Source organism: Ranitomeya variabilis, chromosome 4 (assembly GCF_051348905.1).
Source record: "Ranitomeya variabilis isolate aRanVar5 chromosome 4, aRanVar5.hap1, whole genome shotgun sequence".
NCBI lineage: Eukaryota > Metazoa > Chordata > Amphibia > Anura > Dendrobatidae > Ranitomeya > Ranitomeya variabilis.
In genome coordinates this window covers 572086415-572112609 of record NC_135235.1, presented here as the reverse complement: position 1 = coordinate 572112609, position 26195 = coordinate 572086415, and the positions used below count along the sequence as shown (strand labels likewise).

Genomic DNA, 26195 nt, shown 5'->3' with positions numbered 1-26195 from the left:
TAATAAAAAAAAAAAAAAGAACATTTTCTTCACTTTTGCCATGCTTCAATAGCCTCCATGGGAGGGTAGAAGCTGGCACAACTCGATCAGCTCTGCTACATAGGAGTGATGCATAGATCGCTCCTATGAAGTAGATTAACTACATTGCTATGAGCGCCAACCACAGTGTGACGCTCATAGCAATCAGGCATCAACAACCATTGTGCCGACGCATCGCTGACCCGATGACGTGACGGGGGTCAGTGATGAGTGCATTTCCGGCCCGATGGCTGTAAGTGCTAGTTAAATGCCGCTGTCAGCAGTATTTTAGTGCACAAAAAGATAATAGTCTGTATGTGGAGTTATTCAGACAGGCAATGCAGAGCATCTGGTTTACAGCCTATTAGTAATGCACATGCAGGCGGGCTGCAACCATAGAAAAGAAGAGAGTACAAAATTCCCAAAGTAAAAATGAACAAATAATTTATTCAAGTTACATAATACATTTAATGAAAGTAGAAACGTGACTCTAAACAGGTGTATCACACGAAGTCCAACTGTATTGTACAGGATGGGAGAGCAAACTGATAATCAGGTTGGTAACAAAATTATACAGGGAAAAAGTTTTAAAGTGCCAGTGCAACTCAATACTCCCATATATCCCATGTATGTACAGGAACCAGCCTGCACAACATGTTTTATAGCTCTTCCATTAGATTACCATGTACCTTAAGTGATGGTGAGAAGAAAAAGTCAACCATCTGAAAGATCTAACCAGAGTTTATAAAGTGAAAACATACCATGTATGTCACTTTAAGAAAAAAACACCATAAATAACACCACTACCAAAGCTTGCTCTCACCCATAGTATCCTTTCAGGGACCAAGTATGTGCAGCTCCAGGGTTGGAGAGCAAGCTTTGGTAGTGGTGTTATTTATGGTATTTTTTTCTTAAGGTGACAAAAGAAAAAAAAAAAAATTAATTACGGTAAGCTTATCGCCACACAGCGTAGCAAAAGAAAAAAGTCAAAATGCCAGAATTACTTTTTAGGTCGCTGCAACATTGCATTAAAAAGCAATAACAGGCGATCAAAAGATTGTATCTACATCAAAATATTAAAAGTGTCAGCTCGGCACGCAAAAAAAAAAAAAAAAAAAAAGCCCTCACCCAACATCCCCCAAAAAATGGAGACACTGGGTATCAAAAAGTGGCACAATTTTTTTTATTTAACAAAGTTTGGAAATTTTCTTCACCACTTAGATCAGGAGTGGGGAATATTTTCTGCCAAGGGCCATTTGCATATTTATACTGTCCTTCGGGGGCCGTACAAACACCACCCACAAAGTACATTCTGACTGGCAAGGTGTCAGGATGTAGTCTTTCATTGCATGGTGTTCAGAAAAGTTTAAGTGAGTGCGTGCGTTCTAACAGAGCAAGAAATTAATGAGCTGGTGGCAATCAAAATATACCTCCCTGCCCAAGAATGTGGTCCCTGAGAATCTGATCGGGGCCTGAAATGTCAGAGGGCCGTAAATGCCCCTGGGGCCTGAGGTTGCCCACCCTTACAGATAATAAAGAACCTAACCTGGCCTATTAAAAAAACAAAAACAAAACAAAAAAAAAAAAAACATGATCAGGTTCCTCGCATCATGTTCTCATACACTTTATGCAGTCAATAGCACTCTGTGTCTGTACTGTTACATATTTAGGCTGTTAACTGGTTCATGCAGCTTTACATGAACACCTGATCCTTACACTATGGCTGGTCCAAATAACTAAAGCAATTGTTACCATCCACCTCTCGTGTCTCCCCTTTTCCTCATAGATTGTAAGCTTGCGAGCAGGGCCCTCATTCCTACTGGTATGTGTTTTGAACTGTGATTTCTGTTATGCTGTAATGTCTATTGTGGAAAAACTAAGAAAAAGGATATGCATAACACTGGGATCGACCATGAAAAGATAACAACTTTATTCAAAAGGGCACATCAAAACGAGACATACATTTAAAAACATTTAAAAACAGAAAAAACAGCACATAGCTAGTAGGCTACATGCAACCCCCCAGACAGTTGGAGACAAATGTCATTTTAGCACTGAACAATGTGACAAATATTTAGAGAAGGTGCGTGCATATGAATTGAAACACGTACACTAATAAATACTCATACCACCAAATTATACCATACAGACATCAAACAGTATTGTGGACAAAGGTATAATATATACAATTTGTATTTGTATACCTTTGTATATATTATACCTTTGTCCACAATACTGTTTGATGTCTGTATGGTATAATTTGGTGGTATGAGTATTTATTAGTGTACGTGTTTCAATTCATATGCACGCACCTTCTCTAAATATTTGTCACATTGTTAAGTGCTAAAATGACATTTGTCTCCAACTGTCTGGGGGGTTGCATGTAGCCTACTAGCTATGTGCTGTTTTTTCTGTTTTTAAATGTATGTCTCGTTTTGATGTGCCCTTTTGAATAAAGTTGTTATCTTTTCATGGTCGATCCCAGTGTTATGCATATCCTTTTTCTTAGTTTTTCTTCATAGTCTTTCTCATATGCATATGGTTGATCCCTGACTTACTTATGTTTTGTGGTGCCCGCTACCTTCTTTGTAATGTCTATTGTCTGTACAAGTCCCCTCTATAAGTTGTAAAGCGCTGCGGAATATGTTGGCACTATATAAATAAAAATTATTATTATAGACATGTTTGGTGTCTATGGACTCTTAATACATTTGAGAAAACTGACCGTCACATCCAAACAGACTAAGGAACAGGTGCTGAACCTTAGTCACCAACTCCTATATAGTAAAGCAAATAAGGCAGCACACTGCAGCGTCAAAACATGCAAACATGAAAACTGAATTGCATTACTGCAATAGAAATATGAAAAATGAGAGCGTTTAGCGCATAAAAATGGCCAATTTTATGTGTACCTGGTAGCCACTTTACGGCGTCTCTCTTATACCAGGTCTTACGCTTTCCTTTCCTCGCTGAGAATAAACGTCTCCATCTGAATGGGTACCTATGAAAACCTCTTCTTAGACTACATTCTCTCTCTGTGGAGGGGTATTGGACATGTTGCAATCAAAACACCTGTGACTAAGAGGCGGAGTGCTCAGTCAGAAGGCTAAATAATATTAAATAATAAAATTGGCCATTTTTATGCACTAAACACTCATTTTTCATATTTCTAGTGCAGTAATGCAATTCAGTTTTCATGTTTCATGTTTGCATGTTTTGGCGCTGCAGTGTGCTGCCTTATTTGCTTTACTATGGACTCGTAATCACCTGGATAATCACAATGGCAGGTCAGTTTTAGCATTTAGTGAACCTAGTAAAAAAGCAAAACAAAAAACAACTGTGGGATTGCACTTTTTTGCAATTTCACCACACTTGGAGTTTCTTCCCCAGTTTTCCGGGATCCGAGATGTTAAAACCAATGGTGTTCAACTCATACTGCAAAAAAACAAAACAAAAAAAAAACAAGCCCTCACACGGCCATATTGACAGGTATTACAGGGGTCTGTAATACACTGCTCACATCACAACACCCAGCTGGGGTTCAGTGAGGAGACCCAGCGCTGGTAGTGTGATCAGAGCACGTGTCACACGAGTAACACCGACCTAATTATGGCACTAATGAGTTGGACTTAAGGTACCGTCACACTCAGCGACGCTACAGTGATATAGACAACGAGCTGATCGCTGCAGTGTCGCTGGGGAGCTGTCACACAGACAGCTCTCTCCAGCGACCAACGATCAGGGGAACGACTTCGGCATCGTTGAAACTGTCTTCAACGATGCCGAAGTCCCCTGCAGCACCCGGGTAACCATCGGGTTACTAAGTGCAGGGCCACGCTTAGTAACCCGATATTTACCCTGGTTACCATTGTAAAAGTAAAACAAAAAAACACTACATACTCACCTTCTGATGTCTGTCACGTCCCCAGGGTTACGCGCTGCTGCTCAGAGCTTCCTGCACTGAATGTGTCAGCACCGGTAGTAGCAGAGCACAGCGGTGACGTCACCGCTGTGCTCTGCTTTACTGCCGGCGCTGACACATTCAGTGCAGGAAGCTCTCGGCAGCAGCGCGTAATCCTGCGGACGCCGGGGGACGTGACAGACATCAGAAGGTGAGTATGTACTTTTTTTTTTTTTACTTTTACAATGGTAACCAGGGTAAATACCGGTTACTAAGCGCGGCCCTGCACTTAGTAACCTGATGTTTACCCTGGTTACAAGTGAACACATCGTGTGTGACGCCGATCCAGCAATGACAGCGGGTGATCAAGCGACGAAAAAGTTCTGGACTTCTACCTCCGACCAGCGATATCACAGCGGGATCCAGATCGCTGCTGCGTGTCAGACACAACGAGATCGCTATCCAGGACGCTGCAACGTCACGGATCGTCGTCGTTCTCGCTGCAAAGTCGCTTAGTGTGAAGGTACCTTTACAGTAGAGGGAGGCCACACGCTGTGTGTTCAGGACATGACTGAGCATCAGGACAGGATTTGCAGGTGTAAGAGAAGTGCTATAAACACCTGATGGCTGTTTTAAAAATGATGTGCACTAGTCGACACTCGTTAGGGTATGTGCACACAATAAGAGTTGCTGCGGGTCTGAGTACATATGCAGTGTCAAACCCGCAGCAGCCAGATGTTACAGCCTAGAGGATGATTTCAAGAAATCCCATGTCCACTATGTGTGCATGTGCACCTGCGGATCACCCAAGGAGACTAACATGTGGTGCGTCTTTTCAGACTGCAGCATGTCAATTTCTCCAATAGAGTTTCTTGAATGCGGTGAATCTGCACAGTTCGGTGAACACACGCGGATTCATCTGCATTCAATAGACTGCAGCAAACCTAAGCTGCATCTAAAGTGCTGCCACTACCAGATCATGTGCACTCAGCCTTATTAATGGGAGTCTGTGCGCACAGAATGACTGATCAGTCACAGGCGCATGATCAGCGGCCATTAATAGGCTGCAGTGGACGGCTGAGTAGCGCATTAGTGCCCACTGATCGGCTGCAGCGCTCACATGACAAAATTACAAGCAGAACACCTGGCACAGACATCACTGGCAGGGAATAAAGTTTATTTTACTTCCCCACTCGGGAGCCTACAGCATTTCACTGGTGGTCCAAGTAGAGGACAACCACTTTACATAGTCAGACATGGCGTATTGTTTGCAGATTTCTATGGCGGTCCCATTCACGTATAAGGGGTCCGTATAAGGCTACTTTCACACTTGCGTCGGTACGGGGACGTCGCAAACTGTCAGCCAGTGTGCTAAACGTAGCACAACGTGGGCAGCGGATGCAGTTTTACAACGCATCCGCTGCCCATTGTGAGCTCCGGGGAGGAGGGGGCAGAGTTCCGGCCGCGCATGCGCAGTCAAAAATGGCAGACTCGACAGACAAAAAGTTACATTGAACTTTTTTTGTGCGTCACGGCCGCCAAAACACGACGCATCCGTCGCATGACGGATGCGACATGTGGCCATACGTCGCTAATGCAAGCCTATGGAGAAAAACGCATCCTGCGGGCAACTTTGCAGGATGCGGTTTTTTAACCAAAACAATGCATTGCGACGTACGCCGCTAGTGTGAAAGTAGCCTTAGGCACGCGCACCCGACCGCAGTGACGGAACGTCAGACTTTGTGCAGTGTACGATGGCGCAGACGTGGGCACAGCATTGGGTGGGCTCTCAGATGCCACCTTCACATCTCACAGGGTTTGGCGTGGATCAGTCACACACTTTACCCACCAGTGTGAAGTGGAAAGTTACATCAGGACTCCCGTGGATGAGGCTACAAGTCCGTGCCACAGAAGTGTGGACAACGAGGTTATTATATGCAAAAGTGATAACCTACAGCCTGTCCCCGGGACCGCGGCTCCGCACAGAAGGCGCAGGGACTGAACTGCCCGTAACACGCCAGCGTCTAGTCACCACAAGCAGACCCCGGTGAGGAGCGGAAAGTTAGAGAGCTGCAGACAGAAGTCGAGTCCCGGGACGGAGCGCACAGACCCACCACACACGGGGCAGTCAGCGCGCCCTCTCCTCCTCCTCACGGCCCCGGAAATGCTGCGCCTCCCGCCCGCCCCCGGTGCCCGCGTCCTGCACACACCGCCTCCTATCTCCGCCCCCGGAGGCTGGGTGTGTATGACAAGAGAGCGGGCTTCTGTCTCCCGTCCACAGGGCAGACAGTCGGGGGGACTTGTAGCCTCCCGCCGGCGGCAGGTGTGACGCCCTTCAGCCGGGCGCTCACCCGCAGCCATTTTGAATTAGCACAGACAAAGAGACGACCCCTCCTCCCCCTGCGCCGCTGAAGGCGCTATTAGTCCCACGTTCCTGCGTCCAAACCCGTCTCCGAGCTCGGTTAAGTCCGCCAGGCCCGCTGCCGTGTAATGTGACCGCTGCCACCCCAGGAGCTCCGCTCCATTCCCTCCTGGAACACCAAATACCGCTCGCAGCCATTTGCCCATGCTTTATATAGGGCGGCGCCGGCCAATGGGGGAGTTGGTTTGGTGTGACGTGTTTGGCCAGCCGCGCAGGCGCAGAGCGCCGCTGCCCTCCTGGAGTTGAGCGGCGGAGTAAAGATGGCGGCGGGTTCGGATCTACTGGATGATTTCTTCAACACGGACGTGGACGACAAAGTGGTCAGTGAACTGGTGGGCTCATTGGAGTCCCAACTGGCAGCCGCAGCCCACCACCACCATCACCACCACCACTCACAGCAGCCGCATCCGGGTCCCCCCGAGGTCCGCAACCAGGCCCTAGCCAACCATGTTGCCAGCCCTGGGGTAGGGGCAGCAGCCAGTGCCGGGGTCCAGCCAGAGCCGAAGATAGGAATCTCCCCGGGGATGCCCAAGACTGGTGAGCCGGGGGAGCGGTGTGGTGGAGGGCTGGCGGCGCGCTGGATGTGCTGGGGGCTCGCAGGGGGACGAGGACATGCCTGCTGTCACTGGTGGGGTGTGAGCTCCTGCTGGGGGCCCCGGGGGCTCTGCCTATCTGCCCCGGGGGCCCAGCAGTCATCAGGGAAGTGCTGGGGGTCATCGGAGCTGCACAAAGTCACCCTGGGGGTGATCAGGGGTCACTGAGGGGTCCCCCAGGCGTGGGGGTGCCACATGTGTACTGAGTGGGCTCGGGGGGTCTGCAGATGCGGCCTCTTGTTATTTTGGCGCAAACGGTCACATGATCCGACTTTCACGCCACTTGTACTGCGCCACCTTCCGTTTCTTCTCATAAACGGTAACGGAAATGTCATGTGACCACTACAGTCATGTGATCGTCGCGGTCATGTGACAGCCATTAACTTTTACCTGTCTGGTTACAGTTTCCTGCGAGTTTTGCTGGTTTCATTAGTTCGGCCATAAGGGGAAAGCGCAGTGCCAGTTTGTGGGCACTTCTCAGAGCTCAGCGAAAGTTGTCTCGGTCAGGTAAGGGTGTGACAGGGGTTAATGCAGTGACCATCATGGTGGCGATATTAGAATGCAGTGATCTGCCCCTTTGCTGTAAACGTGCCAGGTGGTAGAGTATGCCAGGGGCGCCTGATGCCCTCCTGTCTTCCTCCTCTCTGGGATCACTGTGTCACACTGTTGTTCTGTCCCGTAGGAGCTTCTGTTCCTGGAGTTCAAGGAAGCGTCATCAACAACAGCCGACCACAGACTGCGGCCCAGCAGCCGGATGATGTCCAGTCCGCTGGATCTGAAGCCCCAGGACCGCTGAGTCAAGCCAAAGCTGGTGTCCTTGGCACCATAGCGACTGCTCTGCCCAACCACGGCTCAGGGAACGCAAAGACTACAGCCCTGCAGACCATAAATGGGAATAATGTGGTATTAAACTCTCACGGACCTGGTGGGCATGCCCCCGCATTTCAGGGGAACAGTAATCCTGCGCCAGGTGTTAACCTGGTAAACAATGGCCCTGCTCCTGTCGCCAAGGGTGGTGTAAACGCAGGGGCCAACACCGTGATTCAGACTTCATATCTTGCAACGACTAATGTGTCAGCTTCTGTCATCTCCTCCTCCTCGTCAACACCGACTCCTGGGGCAGCTGCGCAGCCCACGGGCATGGCAGGTGTACCCACTACTGTAGCGCTGGTGAGACCTCTCGTGCATCAGGGAGTGCCAGCTACCCAGAATGGAAGCAATACTGTGATCAATTCCCCTTTGCCTGCTCCTGGCGGGGTCTCTTTGCAAATTAACAGCCAGCCCAGCCCGGCCTCTAGCCAGGTGATCAAGTCGGAGTCCCCCAAAACTATTATTCAGACTCCTCAGCAGAGCCAGCCTAACCCTGGAAATATGGTTATCGGACAGACTATGCAAGCAGGGCATCCTGGCCCTGGAGGGGCAGCTCCTGCACCTTGCACTCCTGCGGTGATGGGCAAAGCGACAGTCAGCACTGTGCCTCAAAGCTTGCCAAGGACTCCTACATCAGCGCCAGCTGGTGGCATCAGGGCAACTATTGCACCTCCCATGTTGGCACCGCGGGTGCCGCAGCCTCCAAATCCAACCAACATCCAAAACTTTCAGCTACCCCCAGGTAAGAAAGCGGCGTGTGTTTTGCCTGGCAGAAGTGTTCCCGGGCCTCGCTCCCTCCCTGTGTTGATGCTGCTGCATGTGATGCCGTGTCTGGGACCAATCACTCTGTCGGCTTGGCAGCAGCTCTTCCCTTCGTGTGCACATAGGCGCGGGGATGCGGGCTGTGAGCACTACTGTGCCGCTGGGGAACAGCAGTGGTGTGTGGGTCACCTGGTATGCCCTGGCCCCTTCTTATGTCCCCGGCTGCCCCCTTTTCCTAGTTTTGTGCAGAAGTGGCAGGAGAGACTCTAACCTTCCGTGGCCCGTTTTTGTTGTACACCTCAGTTAACCCTTCACGTCTGTGAAGTTGCCGATTTGGGATATTTATTGAGAATGAAAGTGTCGGACGATGTCGTTTCTGTAGACTGCTAATAAAGCTACAGCTTTCAAATGTCATTTGTTTTCATGTACTTTTACATTCATGGCCGCATAGGATGTGATCTAGGACGCTCATAGTAGTCACTCTTGTGTATTGCGGTACTGACTGCGGAGAAAGAGACGGGGTCATCGGGGGTCTTATTTACACTCTAACCACTGTCATATTCTCATGCATGGACTCCTCACTATATTAAAGACCCCTGGTATTTGAGTGATAACTGACCGGAGGTCGATCGTGTATTTCACAGCTGTCATTTTGTGACCATTGTATCCCGTCTATATACAGATCTCCTACGTTATGATAGGTTACTCCAATGGCTTTAGCTCAAAAAGGAGACTCCGACAGGATACAACGGTGGTGAACTTGGCTGTGAGAAGGATACGTCCACATTCACTGACAGCAAGATGTGAACTTGAGATTGGACAGAAGTGCCTTAAGAAGCTTAGATGGATTGTTTGTTTTGTTTCCTCAGATTTCTAGGAAGTAGGAGTTAGAAAACTTGCTTTCTGTATTGGGATACTGAATGACAGCAGGTGAGGGACTGAGTCTTATACGGGAGGTTGTGTGTGTGTGTGTATATAAACTGGATTCGTATCCATGTGCATTAGTGTTGCTGTACTTTTTTTATTTCCGACTTGTCAAAATTGGGTCATCGCCCTTGAATGTTGGAGGAGCGCACCTGCAGGACTGCGCAGTGTGCGTACAGTTACGTATACCCACACATGTGAGCACACCGACCCTGCACCAGTTCTTAGCCGGGGACTTGTGTAAAACTGATTACAAATACTATGTGCATTACAGCCAGTGTAGACCATCCTTTGTGATCACCCTCAACCGGACTCCAGACCCTGCTACATTGTACCTGCGCTGATACATTGCAGCAAACTATCAGACGCAAGGTGCGTTTCATAGAGGACTGTTCGCACTCTGGGGAGGGAGATCCAGTCTGGAGGTTTTTAGCTTCTGCATCTGAATGTGAATGTTCTACTTCACTGTCATGAAGCAGAGACATTGAAAATGGTGATTAAATCTTAACTCGCAGTAGATTAGAAAACTGCAGAACCGTTTATGAACTTTGATGAAAAAAAAAAAACCCTTTGGGCTTAATTTAGACATTGGGCATTTTTCTCATGCACAAAAACCCCAGAAACAATGTCATCAATGTCCGTTTTTACCATCACTGTTTCATCAGTGATTTTCACACTGGAAAACAAATGGAAAAACCTCTACATTTGGCGCTGTTCATCGCGGACTGTACAACGACGGCTCCCGAGTGCTGACCGGGATTATAACGGAGTCATAGACTTGTATACGAAATTGGGATCTGTTAGATGGATCAAAATTGGACATGTCAGGTGACTTTTTTTTTTTCTTTAGCAGGCCTATAGTCTACAAAAAAAACTAAACCGCAGCCATGTGTATAGATCTAATAGGTATGTGTTATAGCCGTGAACACCACAAATAATTCGTATGAGAAAACTGGCCTTAAAGTGAACCTGTCACCCCCAAAATCGAAGGTGAGCTAAGCCCACCAGCATCAGGGGCTTATCTACAGCATTCTGTAATGCTGTAGATAAGCCCCCGATGTAACCTGAAAGATGAGAAAAAGAGGTTAGATTATACTCACCAGGGGCGGTCATGGTACGATGGGCGTCGCGGTCCGGTCCGGGGCCTCCCATCTTCATACGATGACGTCCTCTTCTGGTCTTCACGCTGTGGCTCCGGCACAGGCGTACTTATATTCCCTGTTGAGGGCAGAGCAAAGTACTGTAGTGCGCAGGCACCAGGCCTCTCTGACCTCTCCCGGCACCTGCGCACTGCAGTACTTTGCTCTGCCATCAACAGGGCAGACAAAGAACGCCGGAGCCGCAGCGTGAAGACAAGAAGAGGATGTCATCTGATGAAGATGGGAGGTGCCGGACCGGACCGCGACACCCATCGGACCAGAACCAGACTGGGACCGCCCCTGGTGAGTATAATCTAACCACTTTTTCTCATCTTTCAGGATACATCGGGCGCTTATATACAGCATTCCAGAATGCTGTAGATAAGCCCTTGATACTGGTGGGCTTAGCTCATCTTCCATTTTGGGGGTGACAGGTTCCCTTTAACTAAACTGGACCAGGACTGTAGTTAATCTGTGACATAAATGGGTCACCACAAAGCACACATGGTGGCTGACGTCTTAAGGCACTTGTATTACCGCAGTGGAGGTCTCTGCTTCTTCAGCTTCTCGGTCAGGAGGAGGATTTTTTCTATAAACCTGTTGCAGATAGAGCGCTATTCACACACTAAGCTGATTTATAGTCGGCTATCTTTACACTAAACATCCCGCTGCCATCTTGCGTGATGTGCTTTCCAGTTGCACGCCTTTCCTACCTTGATGGTAAAATAGAAAGCTCATCCCCTTCCATGAGCGCGCTTGTATGGTGCGAGCGTTGTGGGATCTGTTTGACATTGGAGGCACGTTAGAAGCCCTGTACTTTTCGGTGGGTACCTTATTACAGCCAAGTCTAATACTGACCATTATACTACCGCGATGCGCCCACTATATACCCTCATGGTGCCGCAGTGTGACAAGCTTGTCTTGTAGCTGATAAACAGAAAATGCAAAGGGCTGCCAGTCTCCACTCGGAAGGGTGACGAGGAACGAAAACTTTTCTTTACAGACACTTCATTTCCAGCCCTTTTTTCTATCCGCCTTGGCACACACCTGTAGTACAGTGGTGATATGCACTTACCATGCCAACTCCCACCCCCTGCCCAAATCAGCCTGTGATGATTGCGGGAAGCTCTAGTTTCGGTGCCGTGCACCTGCAGATTGCCTCTAGAGAAGGGCGCTGTCCTCTCAGTACCACCTAGCGGAGCAGGTAAGATCACTTACCTCCACATCCCACAATTGTAGCAAGTCCCTGTACCATTGATGTGTAGTACCTATAGCTTTTTCTCTGGTTTCCAGGAAAACACAATGACCCACAGAAGCCATTTAGCTGTATGCTCAGCTCCTGCGCATAGCATGATATAGTATGTATTTGTAGACCTTTATTATCTGACTTGTGTGACTAATGTGCCTTCTATGAAGTATAGGAGGATGCTAGAATATAAAGTACTGTTGACTTTGGGAGCCAGTTAGTTCACTCTAGGAGCCAAGTGACTGGGGAATAATAAAAAAAAAATTGATATCTCAAGAAGCTACTCATCAGCATCACATTTCTGGATGTGTCAGCTATCTGTCCCCTAGATTGTCCGAAACCCAAATATGTGTGTATTCCTCACTGCCCCTGAGTCCTGCTGATGGCTGTACTCTTTGGAAGCTATAGCTTCCAGCAAATAGTCGAGGAGTTGTAGGTTTGTTACAGGGAGGAGATTATTTTTTTAGATTTTTCTCCAATTTTATAAAATTCCCAGAAGTAATGACCTCCTCTCCATCAGTCCTCTGACTGCTGCTGGCAATTACTGGTCTCATTGATCACGTGTGTATGATTGGCTGCCGTGGTCAGGTGATTGATGGATGACACATCGTCATATATGGTATTTGCAGGTGATCCAAGGGGGTAAGAAATGCTTCTTAATTTTAAAACCTTACTTGGGAGATCACATAAAATTATAGAAAATGCTGCAGCTCTGCCTGAGTGAAGTATATTTGGTTTAAAAAGCCATATTGAACCTGACTGGGGGAATATAGGAAGACTCTTCCCAATATTTTACGGGATCTGTAGGATGGGAGGGGGGAGATCCTTGCTTTTTCATTCTATTTTCCCACCAAATTTACACACAGTGCAGTAATACGTGTCACTAAAGCCTTGGACTGTGTTCACATCTGCATCAGAAGCTCAGTTAGGAGCCTCCTTTCCAGATCTTCCCTTACTGGAAAAAATAGTACGGTTCCACTCCTATTACTCCAATAAGAGGATGGACACCATGACTGAAACTTGATGTACCTTAATACTGTCAGTGGGGTCCATTGGGTATCCTTTGGGTCTACCATGTGACTGGTTTTACCCCCTGCGTGAAGAGAGACTTCAATTTTTCTGTTCCTACATGGCTAGTTTCACGTCTACCGTTTGTGGTCGAAGTATGGACTGCAGTGTCTGGATCGGCTGCAGGTCTTCTTACCCGAATTCAGTAGCCTCATATATACCCCTTGGGTTGTTCAGTCTTGGTTCAGGAGACACATGGCAGTCCCCCTTGGGTTGTTGAGTCCTGGTTCAGGAGACCCATGGCCCGTCCGCACATTGCAGTCCATTCTTGGACCTGAAATATCAAACGTTTGAAGCCGGCCTAACAGATTAGAAAAACCTAATTCCAAGTGTAGATGTGAATAAAGCCTTAGGGGCCATAAAAGGTCTAAAGTATAAAAGGTCAGCAAAAAGTGTAATATGTATCACAATATCCCACTGCTACCAAGGCTGTGAGCTTTATTTGTAACATAAATGTCATCCATATACATGTTCATAACTATAAACCCATAGTAAAACAAATAAACCCCTAGGTTTTTAAACTTCTTTGAACCATTTAAGGCTTTGAAAGCCCAGATGTCGCTAAAAGAAGTCACAAGACTGTTCTTCAGGCAACAAAGTAGGCTCTTCAGGAAAAAACACCATCGCCGTCTTCCCTAAAGGTACCGTCACATTTAGCGATGCTGCAGCGATCTAGACAACGATGCCGATCGCTGCAGCGTCGCTGTGTGGTCGCTGGAGAGCTGTCACACAGACAGCTCTCCAGCGACCAACGATGCCGAAGTCCCCGGGTAACCAGGGTAAACATCGGGTTACTAAGCGCAGGGCCCTGCGCTTAGTAACCCGATGTTTACCCTGGTTACCAGTGTAAATGTAAAAAAAAACAAACACTACATACTTACATTCCGGTGTCTGTCGCGTCCCCCGGCGTTCTGCTTCCCTGCACTGTAAGCGCCGGCCCTAAAGCAGAGCGGTGACGTCACCGCTGTGCTCTGCTTTACGGCCGGCCGGCGCTGACACAGTGCAGGGAAGCGGACGCCGGGGGACGCGACAGACATCGGAATGTAAGTATGTAGTGTTTTGGTTTTTTTACATTTACACTAGTAACCAGGGTAAACATTGGGTTACTAAGCGTGGCCCTGCGCTTAGTAACCCGATGTTTACCCTGGTTACCAGTGAAGACATCGCTGAATCCGCGTCACACACGCCGATTCAACGATGTCAGCGGGAGATCCAGCGACGAAATAAGGTGCTGGCCTTCTAGCTCCGACCAACGATGTCACAGCAGGATCCTGATCGCTGCTGCGTGTCAAACACAACGATATCGCTATCCAGGACGCTGCAACGTCACGGATCGCTAGCGATATCGTTGTTAAGTTGTTCAGTGTGAAGGTACCTTAAGTATCTTCTGGTTCAAAAGCTAAGCATCCATCTGCGTCTATACCTGACCGAGTGCACGTTCTGAAGGATTATTCCTGGGAGGGTTACGGCTTATCTCAACTTTGGACCCTCATCTTTCTCAAGGGCTGGGCCCAGTTACCAAAGTTAAACCCCCAAGTTTTATAACTCGTCTAAATGAATGGAGTGAACAGCACACGCACTGCCACCTCTCCAGTTCTGTTTGTGCATGGCAGTGCCCCCATCTCCAAGGTATATATGGGTCTCGGTTGGGGATGCCCTAAATGTCTGAGATGAGACCCCTCCTTTATAGGGAACGTGTAATAATTTCTGCTCACCATAAACCACAATAACAGCTATATAGGTGTTAGAAAGATGTTTTATAACATATCCTTTTATGATGGCGAGTAAATTACAGATGGCAATAAAGCTTCTCTGCTTCTATACAATACTGAAATGTCTCTCCAGTCCTGAGAATTGACGGGTTTGCTTTAAGATGTATTGGGGCATGGAAATTTAGATATATAAAACACAATTATACTGCAGCTTTTGGCCAAATACTCCTTTTTATACCTGAGTAGACAAATCATCTTTTGTACAGTGGCCTGAACCGTACGTGGCTATTCAGCAGGAGGCAGATTGTGGCTTTGACTTCATGCCTCCTATCCTCCGGATGGGGCCTGGCCCTTTAGGTATTGGGGCACTGATGCTACCCCCTTCATGCTCCTTTACCCCATGTGGCGTGCCAGTTTCCTGCTCACTGGTGTTAGAGTTGTGTAAGTGCCCTTGTAGTGTCATTAGGGCGTTCTGTAGGTTCCCGTACATTAGCCTGTCAGCTGCCCTAGTGATTATATCAGCAGGCTCCCTTTATTGTGATATTTTTGGGGGTGACTTGAGGTCATTGGCTTTAGTTGTTAGATATGATTTTCCTATAATGAAAAACCATTTAGACTAGCCCATTATTGACCTATGGCAGCAATTTCTTGACGACCGAGCAAAACGCTCGTTCATTGGGTGGTTGGATCGTCCATGCGCTCATAAAAATCCTTTTTGGGCAGCACATTGTCCTGTATGCTGCTGCTACAATGATAATCTATGGAATTGTACTCAGGAGGCTGATCAGGCCTGTATCAAACCAATAATCAACTTTTATATAGCTTATCGACAGTGGTTTACCAGCGGGTGTGTATTGGCCATAAGAATGCAGCTCTCCTAACCCGAACTCTGCGCCCTCCTAGGCCTATGCGAGACTATCGAGTTTGGGTCCTGGTCTGGTCTGTGCGTTGTTGTCAGAGTATGGACCGGGTAACACACGTGGGAATCCAGCCTAACTATGTAAGGTACTTTGAGCCGAGATCAACATAAGGTGGGAAACTGACCTTAAGGTACCTTCACACGAAACGACTTTACAACGAGAACGACAACGATCCGTGACGTTGCAGCGTCCTGGATAGCGATATCGTTGTGTTTGACACGCAGCAGCGATCTGGATCCTGCTGTGATATCGCTGGTCGTTGATTAAAGTTCAGAACTTTCTTTGGTCGTCAGATCGGCGTTTATCGTCAGGTTTGACACCAAAAGCAACGATACCAGCGATGTTTTACGCTGGTAACCAGGGTAAATATCGGGTTACTAAGCGCAGGGCCGCGCTTAGTAACCCGATGTTTACCCTGGTTACCAGCGTAAAAGTAAAAAAAAACAAACAGTACATACTCACCTGCGCGTCCCCTGCCGTCCGCTTCCTGCTCTGACTGAGCGCCGGCCCTGAAGTGAAAGTAAAAGCACAGCGATGACGTCACCGCTCTGCTGTTAGGGCCGGCGCTCACACAGTGCAGGGAAGCGGACGCCGGGGGATGCGCAGGTGAGTATGTAGTGTTTGGTTTTTTTACTTTTAGGATGGTAACCAGGGTAAACATCGGGTTACTAAGCGCGGCCCTGCGCTTAGCAACCCGATGTTTACCCTGGTTACCCGGGGACCTCGGCATCGTTGGTCGCTGGAGAGCGGTCTGTGTGACAGCTCTCCAGCGATCAAACAGCGACGCTGCAGCGATCGGCATCGTTGTCGCTATCGCTGCAGCGTCGCTTCGTGTGAAGGTACCTTTAGTTTTGTAGCTTGTTTTTGTTTCGGTTCTCCTATATAATTGTTTGTTTTATGATTATACTTGTCTTGTTTGACTGCTTTCAGTGTCCCCAATTTTTGCTTATAAACGCTCCTGCCTTCTCTTTATTAGCCTGAAAAGATTTGCCTGCTTCTATTTTACCTATTCTAAGGCTGGGTACACACGATCGTATGCCATACCGTCTGTTTTCCTTCCATTAAAAACTGACTTTTTTTTTTTTTTAAACCATATTAACATCTTGAAAATTGTCATATACAGTTTCCTATCTTTAAAATTGTGATTGATCCGTGAAAAGCGCATGACTTACGGATGGTGACTCCATATATGATCCGTTTTTTGTTATGCACCTATTGACTTATGATAGTCGTCTGGTCCAGAATACAGATCATAATAGTGCATGCTATGATTTTTTTTTTTATTATTACACTCTGTCCATCAGCTATCAATCAGTGTGTGTGTATAAAAGAAAAAACCTTGAATAAATCAGGATGGCTGCTATCTTTGTGTGAATAAGGCCTACTCTTGCTCTGCTCCACACTAGTGTGCTGTTTCCTCCAGGTACAGACCAGAATTGATGCGTTTGTGAATGTTTCCACCCGTGCCTTGTGATGGTTTTCTCTTCAAAATAGAGATTGAAAAGTGAGAGCAAGTTATCCCGTCCCTAGATCTCAGTCCTAGGTATCATGTGCCTCCAGTTTTATATTGGGGCACCCGGAGGATTGCGGGATATGTATTACAGGTATTCTCCCCCTGAAACCTTGCCAGTAGGGAAGAATGCCATCTACTATATAATTGTCTAAGGGGTACTTCCGTCTGTCTGTCTCGGATATTCATTGGTCGCGGCCTCTGTCTGTCACGGAAATCCAACTCGCTGATTGGTCATGGCAAAACAGCCACAACCAATCAGCGTCGGGCACAGTTCGGCGCCAAAATGGCCGCTCCTTCCTCCCCGCAGTCAGTGCCTGCTCCATTATCCCCTCCAGTCAGCGCTCACAGAGGGTTAATGGCAGCACTAATGGACCGCGGTGTAACGCACTCCATTAACTCTGCTATTAACTCTGTGTGACCAAATTTTTACTATTGATGCTGCCTATGCAACATCAATAGTAAAAAGATCTAATGTTAAAAATAATTTAAAAAAAAATAAAAAAATCATTATATACTCACCTCCCGCCGCCTTTCCCGCTCCTCGCGACGCTCCGGTGACCGCTCCATGCAAACGGCAGGTTCCGGTGCCAAGGATGGTATGCGACAAGGAGCTGCCATGACGTCACGGTCATGTGACCGAGACGTCATCACAGGTCCTGCGCTCATACCAACCCTGGGACCGGAAGCTGCCGCGTGCACCGCACACAGGGCCAGAACTTCAAGGGGCCTTCGGAAGGTGAGTATATGTTTATTTTTTATTTTAAGTCTGTATACTACGTGGCTCTGTGCTATATACTCTGTCGCTGTGCAATATACTCCGTCGCTGTGCAATATACTACGTGGCTGGGCAATGTACTACATGGCTGGGCAATATACTTCGTGGCTGGGCAATATACTACGTGGACATGCATATTCTAGAATACCCGATGCGTTAGAATCGGGCCACCATCTAGTATAGTGGGCATCTTTCATTAGGTAAAAAGAATCTGAACAATTGTTTTGCTGGAGACGACTTGTTTCAGTGTGGCAACTGGCAAGCCAGCCGTTGCACCTCCAGTGGACGTCAACTCCACAGTTGGGCGGGGGAAGTTCTGCTCCATATAAACTTGTCTTCCAAATTCCTCCATGCATCCTTCATATTTTGGAAATTTATTCCCCCATCTTACCAGATTTTTCTCCACCTTTTGAAGCCTTCTAAATCAACTTGAAAACCCATCTGTTCAAAAAATGCTGCCGCTATCCGGCCATGTGAGCTGATGCTACGCTTACGTACGAGGTAGTGAGGAAAGCTGGAGGACTGCGGCAACGGTGTACAGGACCTCAGTAGTGTGAAGGTTGCTGCTATGTGGAATGAAGAGTAAACATGGCGTCTAATGGAACAGTTTTTTAATAAATAAAAAAAAAAGCGTAAGGAAGACCAAGCCGAGGTGTTACAAGTCACCGGATGATCCTCTTTCGCCACTCTATTGAGGACCCGTACACCAATGGAGTCCTTCATCTCTCCTCGCTACCTTAATGTTCTTCACTTGCTGCTGAGAAGTTTTGGGAATTGGCAGCAGAAGTGATTTACCGAAATGAGGTCTTCCATTTTGCACCCTAAATGCAACTAAATCAGGTGAGCAAAAATGTAGTTCCCTCCCTTGGGATTGAGCCCCTACGATAACACACCAAGTACCACTCCTTTTTTTTTTCTTCTTTTCTTTGTACTTTCACATGCTGTCTCCCTTCCCTCATGTGGTGGGTCGTCAGTCTCCTCCTGTACCAGTTGCACCTTTTTTCATTTGTACACTGCCCTGCAATTGATGGCGCTTCAAAATAAAAATGGAATGGAATGGTCTTCATGTGACCTTATTGAATTGTTCCTTAAAATGGGCAATGTGCAGGTCTATTAGTGCTGTGATCATCCTTTATTATTACTTGTACTGGCTGTAGACGACAGAGGAAATTGTGTCAATAGTCAAGTAGTTTTGGAACAAGTATTATTATTATTATTTATTTATAAGATGGGTTTTCAGGTCTCTTTTGAAGGATCCAAATGTGGTGGATAACCAGGCCTGTTGGGGCACAGAATACCCGAGGATGGGGGATATTCGGGAGGTCTTGGAGATGGTTGGGTGAGGAGTGAATAAGCATGGAGGAGAGAAGGAGGTCTTGGGAGGACTGGAGATTACGTGAGGGATGATATTGAGAGATTAGTACGGAAATATATGGAGGAGAAAGGTTATGGATGGCTTTGTAGGTCAGTGTTAGTAGTTTAAACTGGATATGCTGGGAAATTGGTAGGCAGTGAAGGGATTTGCAAAGAGGGGAAGCAGGAATGTAGCGAGGAGAGATATTAATTAGTCGGGCAGCAGATTTAAGGACGGACTGGAGGGGTGCGAGAGTGTTAAGGTAGCTTCACACTAAGCGACGCTGCAGCGATACAGACAACGATGCCGATCGCTGCAGCGTCGCTGTTTGGTCGCTGGAGAGCTGTCACACAGACAGCTCTCCAGCAACCAACGATGCCGAGGTCCCCGGGTAACCAGGGTAAACATCGGGTTGCTAAGCGCAGGGCCGCGCTTAGTAACCCGATGTTTACCCTGGTTACCAGTGTAAAATGTTAAAAAACAAACAGTACATACTCACCTTCGCGTCTCCCGGCGTCCGCTTCCCTGCACTGACTGAGCGCCGGCCCTAACAGCACAGCAGTCAGTGCAGGGAGCGGACGGCGAGGGACGCGAAGGTGAGTATGTACTGTTTGTTTTTTAACATTTTACACTGGTAACCAGGGTAAACATCGGGTTACTAAGCGCGACCCTGCGCTTAGTAACCCGATATTTACCCTGGTTACCATTGTAAAACATCGCTGGCAACGTTTCTTTTGCTGTCAAACACAACGATACACGGCGATCTGACGACCAAATAAAGTTCTGAACTTTAACAACGACCAGCGATATCACAGCAGGATCCTGATCGCTGCTGCCTGTCAAACTCAACGATATCGCTAGCCGTGACGCTGCAACGTCACGGATCGCTAGCGATATCGTTTAGTGTGAAGGTACCTTTAGAAGGTAGGCCACAGAGGAGGATGTTGTAGTAGTTGAGGCGGGAGATGATTAGGGCATGCACAAGCATTTTGGTAGCATGAGGGTTGAAAAAAGGCAGATTCTGGAAATATTTTTGAGCTGGAGGCGACAGGAGGTGGCGAGAGCTTGGATCTGCAGTTTGAAGGACAGGGCAGAGTCCGAGGCAGCGGATTTCGGGGACAGGGGAAAGTGGGATTTAATTTATTGTGATAGATAGATCAGGTAGGGAAGGTGTGCGAGATGGAGGAAAGATAATTAGTTGATTTGTCCACTTTGAGTTTGAGGAAGCGAGTGGAGAAGGAGGATATGGTGATAGACACTCTAGGACTCTAGGATTCTGGAGAACAGAGAGATGACATCTGGGCCAGAGAAGTCATCGGCATATAGATGGTACTGGAAGCCATAGGACCTTATGAGTTGTCCCAGGCCAAGTGTATAGATTGAGAAGAGTAAGGGTCCTAGGACAGAGCCTTGGGGGACACCAATAGAGATGGGGTGAGATGAAGAGGTAGTATGGGAGTAGGAATCGCTAAATGTGCTGTTGGTGAGGTATGAGGAGATCCAGGATAGGGTAAGGTCTTTCACACCAAAAGAAGTAAAGATAAAGTGGAGAAAAAGGTCATTTGATAGAAGAACTGTGGAATAGAAGCCACTTTGTTCACGTGTATATGGGGTGTATGGCAAAATACACATAGTATAATGGCTATATGGTGAGGAATCCACTGTCCAGTTATCATCCTGTGCTGTCCATGTTGCCTGTTCACTGATATTGGCCTCAAGGAAAGGTTTGGACACAGTACGGCTAAGGGTACCGTCTCACAGTGGCACTTTGGTCGCTACGACGGCACGATCCGTGACGTTCCAGCAATATCCATACGATATCGCTGTGTCTGACACGCAGCAGCGATCAGGGACCCCGCTGAGAATCGTACGTCGTAGCAGATCGTTTGTCACGTCCCTCGCCTTCAGCTTCCCGCACTGACTGTGTAAGTGCCGGCCGTAAAGCACAGCACAGCGGTGACGTCACCGCTGCGCTCTGCTTTTACTTTACGGCCGGCACTTACACAGTCAGTGCGGGAAGCTGAAGGCGAGGGATGTGACACCGGAATGTGAGTATGTACTGTTTTTTTTTTTTTTTACATTACGATGGTAACCAGGGTAAACATCGGGTTACTAAGCGCGGCCCTGCGCTTAGTAACCCGATGTTTACCCTGGTTACCCGGGGACTTCGGCATCGTTGGTCGCTGGAGAGCTGTCTGTGTGACAGCTCCCCAGCGACCACACAACGACTTACCAACGATCACGGCCAGGTCGTATTTCTGGTCGTGATCGTTGGTAAATCGCATAGTGTAACGGTACCCTTAGGCCTTTTTCACACTTCCTTTTTTTACAATCTGCACAGGATCCGTCAAAATGTTGAAATGACGGATCCTGTGCAGATTGTAAAAAAACGTGTGTACTGGGCCCGTTTTTCTGACGGACCCGTCGAGACTATGTGCACCTGTTGTGTATGCGTCTTCGCAGCGGTTTTCCGCTGCGAAAACGCATACTCAACACAACCCAGGTTAAAAAAAAATAAAAAAATTGCAATATTCTTACCTTCCGGCGTCCCGCGCAGCGTTACCGATGCTTGCGATGCTCCCGGCAGCTAGCGTTCCCAGTAATGCCTTGCGTGCAATGACCTCTGATGACGTAGCGGCCTCTGATGACGTAGCGGCCCTGCTGTAGATATCTGCTGTGGGTTGGCATAACCACCCAGATTACCCATGTGGGGCTAAATGTGATCATTACTCCACACTGATACTCTGAAAGTAATTAATAGAAACTCAAGATGGGGTGTAAAGAATCCTGAACATTGGCCTTGCACGTGTGATTGTAGTTGTAGGTCTTGTTCTTGACAAGTTGTATATTACCCTCATGATTGACGCCTTCATTTTTCACATACTTGTTCGCTCTGTTTTTCACACAGCGCCTACCCTCTATAATCTATGGGGCTGTTCACATGCCGGTGTTGTGTTTTATTGTTTTTCATTGTGTTTGCAGATCATGTCTGGGGAAAAAGTCACAGAGACATATCCGTTTGATCAAAGTCACTGCTCAAAATTACCCATAGAAGTCTAGAAAAATGACTGGCTAACACGGTACCAAGATATATATCTTCCATAGAAGTCTATGGATCCATGATAAATCACTGACAGTATACATTAGTTATCCGCATGCTGTCAGATTTTAACACTGTAAGGCTATGTGCACACGTCTGGATTTCTTGCAAAAATTTCCTGAACAAAACTGGACATTTTCTGCAAGAAATCCGCATGCGTTTTTCTCGCGTTTGACGCGTTTTTTGCAAGTTTTTTTTCCGGAGGTTCCCAATGCATGAAATAGCGGGAAAAACGCGAAAAATCCGCAAAACTTATGAGCATGCTGCGTTTTTTACCGCAATGCTTCTTTTCGCGGAAAAAAATGCAACATATGCACGAAAATTGCGGAATGCATTCTAAATGATGGGATGCATATGTATGCGTTTTTATAGGGAAAAAATGCAACGCGTGCACAGAGCCTGATGGGTAGGAGAAGTTTTGCAATTTATTTATTTTTTTAGGAGAACATCACTAATAAATGACTGATTGTGAAAACCAGATCAAAACCCCCGATAAAAATTAGATCTTTTTTTTTTTTCTTTTCTTTATTTGTATATATAAAAAAAAAATCTCTGCATTTTGATTGCAGCCTTAGACTGTGTGATAGACTCTACTTTCCTCCATTGATAACATTTTGACTGTTCATATATTTGTGCGGCAGCACCACTATCCTGACTGCTCTTCCCGCAAAGCAGACATTTCTCACCTATCCATAAAGATTTCACCATCCTTCCCTGAAAAATATTAACATTTGAGAGTCCTCAGTGGTTAATACCGTTTTAATAGGTAACTTAAAGGGAACCTGTCACCCCCAAAATCGAAGATGAGCGAAGCCCACCAGCATCAGGGGCTTATCTACAGCATTCTGGTTTTTGGGCCCTTGCCAGGCTGATAGTATAAGTCCACAGCTGTCTGCCTTACCTCTGCTGCTTATCAAAAATGGGGGAACCCCACATGATTTTTTATTTTTTTTTTTCATTTTATTATTTGGTTAAAACATTTACCGTAAGCAACACGATCCTGTCCATAGGCTTCCATTATAGCCAACGACGGACAGTGCAGGATGCGTCGCTGACCGATTTTCCGACGTGCAGAAAAAACGTTCCTATAAACGTTTTCTTTACACGACGGACTGCTATTTCCCGACGGATCCAGTGCACGACGGACGCGACGGATGGCCATTCGTCACAATCCGTCACTAATACAAGTCTATGGGAAAATGCAGGATCCTGCAAAAAAAACGATGGATTGTGACGGATTCAAAGAAACTCAAGTGTGAAAGTAGCCTAACACCTAAACATCTGTAATTTCTATTCCAGTGCGTGGCGAAAGTCTCACACATGTCACCAGTGTGTGGTACATATTGTCATCTGTGCTGCTGGAAAAAAATTAGCATGTCTACGTGTGGGTCACACAGTCCTTGTGAAAACTGCGTAGTCCCATAGATTATAATGGGTGTGTTTGTAAGTGTCTCCAGCTCATGTGGAAAATGACACCATACGTATTTGAAACACGGACATGTGAAGGGTGCTTTTAAAGGATTGATCATTTAAATACTCTTTCCCACCTACACGTTTTCCAGAGCTGTCAATTAAAGAAGATAGGGGGTAAACAAGTATTGTAGGTGGGAGGGTGCACTGAACTGTTTGGCTACACCAAGGGTGCACCGAGCGAGTGTGCTAGGTTTGAACAGTCATTTTGTGCTGACATATACCTCTTTAAATAGCGACAGTGTTGCCCGATATGTACGAGTGCAATTTGTGCCAACCGCCACAGATTTTGGCAGGACTTGCCACATTGATATTCACAGGTAAATAGGCTAATAAACGTATTCTTTATTAGATATGCATTAAAAAGGAAAACTGCTTTAAAGCAGTCCAGGTATTCCATCAGCAAGTACTCCTAGGGGCTGCAGCTATAAATATGTAACCATATTGTATATGCCTGTCAATGAGGGGGTCTTAATATGACCCTATCAGATTTCTTACCTGTCCGCAGAGGACAAATCAAATGGTGCCCCTCTCAATGAAGACTAGCCGTAGTAATCTCTGGTGGGCCCCAAAATTCCTAACACCAGGATTAACCAGTTGAAAAAGTACAGAAGACTGCTAACAGTCCCTGATAGTTCATGGGCTCATGCACACCCCAATATGCCTAGTATATAATGGTTATGAACGAAGACTAAGGGGTGATCTTATTTTAATGTATAAATATATGAGGGGACAGTACAAAGACATTTCTGATGATCTTTTTAATCATAGACCTGAGACAGGGACAAGGGGGCATCCTCTACGTCTGGAAGAAAGAATGTTTAAGCATAATAACAGACGCGGATTCTTTACTGTAAGAGCAGTGAGACTATGGAACTCTCTGCCGTATGATGTTGTAATGAGTGATTCATTAATTAAATTTAAGAGGGGACTGGATACCTTTCTGGAAAAGTATAATATTACAGGGTATATACACTAGATTCCTTGATAAGGCGTTGATCCAGGGAACTAGTCTGATTGCCGTATGTGGAGTCGGGAAGGAATTTTTTTCCCCATGGTGGAGTTACTCTTTGCCACATGGGTTTTTTTTGCCTTCCTCTGGATCAACATGTTAGGGCATGTTAGGTTAGGCTATGGGTTGAACTAGATGGACTTAAAGTCTTCCTTCAACCTCAATAACTATGACATAATTTAGCTTCTATCTTCTCATAGTCAGTATTCATAGCAGTCTACTTAATTGTTCTGTGCAAATTCCATTTATGGGACTTGCCAAATTTCTTTTTTGATGGATCGGGCTTGCAACATTTCTGCATGTCTGTCCTTTATCTTGAAGCCTCAAGGAGTGTTTCTGATGTCTATTTATTCCCCCTCTCATCAGTGAGGACATATGCCTGCTCAGCCAATCTGGGAGTGCATAGCCAAAGTAGCGCTCGGCCAGATATCTGCTGAAGGTGGACGGGCCCCAGTCACATAACTCTCTGGGGCAGGTTCGCCGAATACCACCTATGGCTATGGATATTTTGGAACTTGTGTAACTTTTGCTGTTCTCTGTTGCATTGTTGCACTAACGATTCATATTTCGACAATGAGCTATTATTTTTCACGCACAGCCATTAATCATCCTATCAGTCTATTCTGTATGCAGTTACCAGCGTAGCGTGATGGCCGCATACAAATAACAGGTGGTGAGACATGGAAACCTCAGGATGAACGAGGGACACCGAGTAGATTTCACGGCTGTCTTCTTGCCTGTTTTGCATAGGAAATGGATCGTTATTGGATTTTTATGAAAAACTCTTTGTGAAATGCCATCCTTTGCTGTCTACCCTATATCGTGTTGCCAGATCTTTCCAAACAACTTGAGGCATCACAAGCTGGAGTGTACGTGTGTGGGGCCACAAATGTATGGTTTTATAGGTGGGCATCCAAATCCCCTCCGAGTGTTAATATTCGTCACTGATTTCAGACACAGAATTAAACATACTCCAAAAATCTGCAGCTAAAACGGCACATGATGTATGTTACACTGTGTGAACTTGGCCCCACTCACCCCAATTTAGGCTACTTTCACATTTGCGTTGTTGGGCGCAGCGTTGGCGACGCAATGCAAAACGCATGCACAACGCAGCGTTTTGTGATGCATGCGTCCGACGTTTACATCAAATTTGACGCTCAAAAAACTGCATTAGGGTACGTTCCCACAGGACTTTTTTGCTGCTTTTTTTTGCTGTTTTTTTATGCTAATTTTCAGCTGCTTTTTACAGTACCAGTAAAGCCTATGAGATTTCAGAAATCTCATGCACACACGTTGGTTTTTTATTTGATCAGTATTTTCTGCTTTGCTGCGTTTTTTGGACATAGGGCATGTCACTTCTTTCAGCGTTTTTGCAGCGTTTTTGCAGCGTTTT

General features: G+C 46.6%; 1 protein-coding gene across 2 annotated transcripts in view; it reads left to right on the top strand.

Annotated features, from left to right (window-relative positions):
* Positions 1 to 6166: 6166 nt before the first annotated feature.
* The window catches only part of TAF4 (TATA-box binding protein associated factor 4), a 71242-nt gene continuing 51213 nt past the window's right edge, over positions 6167 to 26195 (top strand). For both annotated transcript variants that reach the window (XM_077252853.1, XM_077252852.1), the window contains exons 1-2: positions 6167 to 6878; positions 7617 to 8546. In XM_077252853.1, the coding sequence (XP_077108968.1) occupies positions 6602 to 6878; positions 7617 to 8546 (1207 nt within the window). In that variant the 5' untranslated portion in view covers positions 6167 to 6601. The remainder of the gene's footprint in view (positions 6879 to 7616; positions 8547 to 26195) is intronic.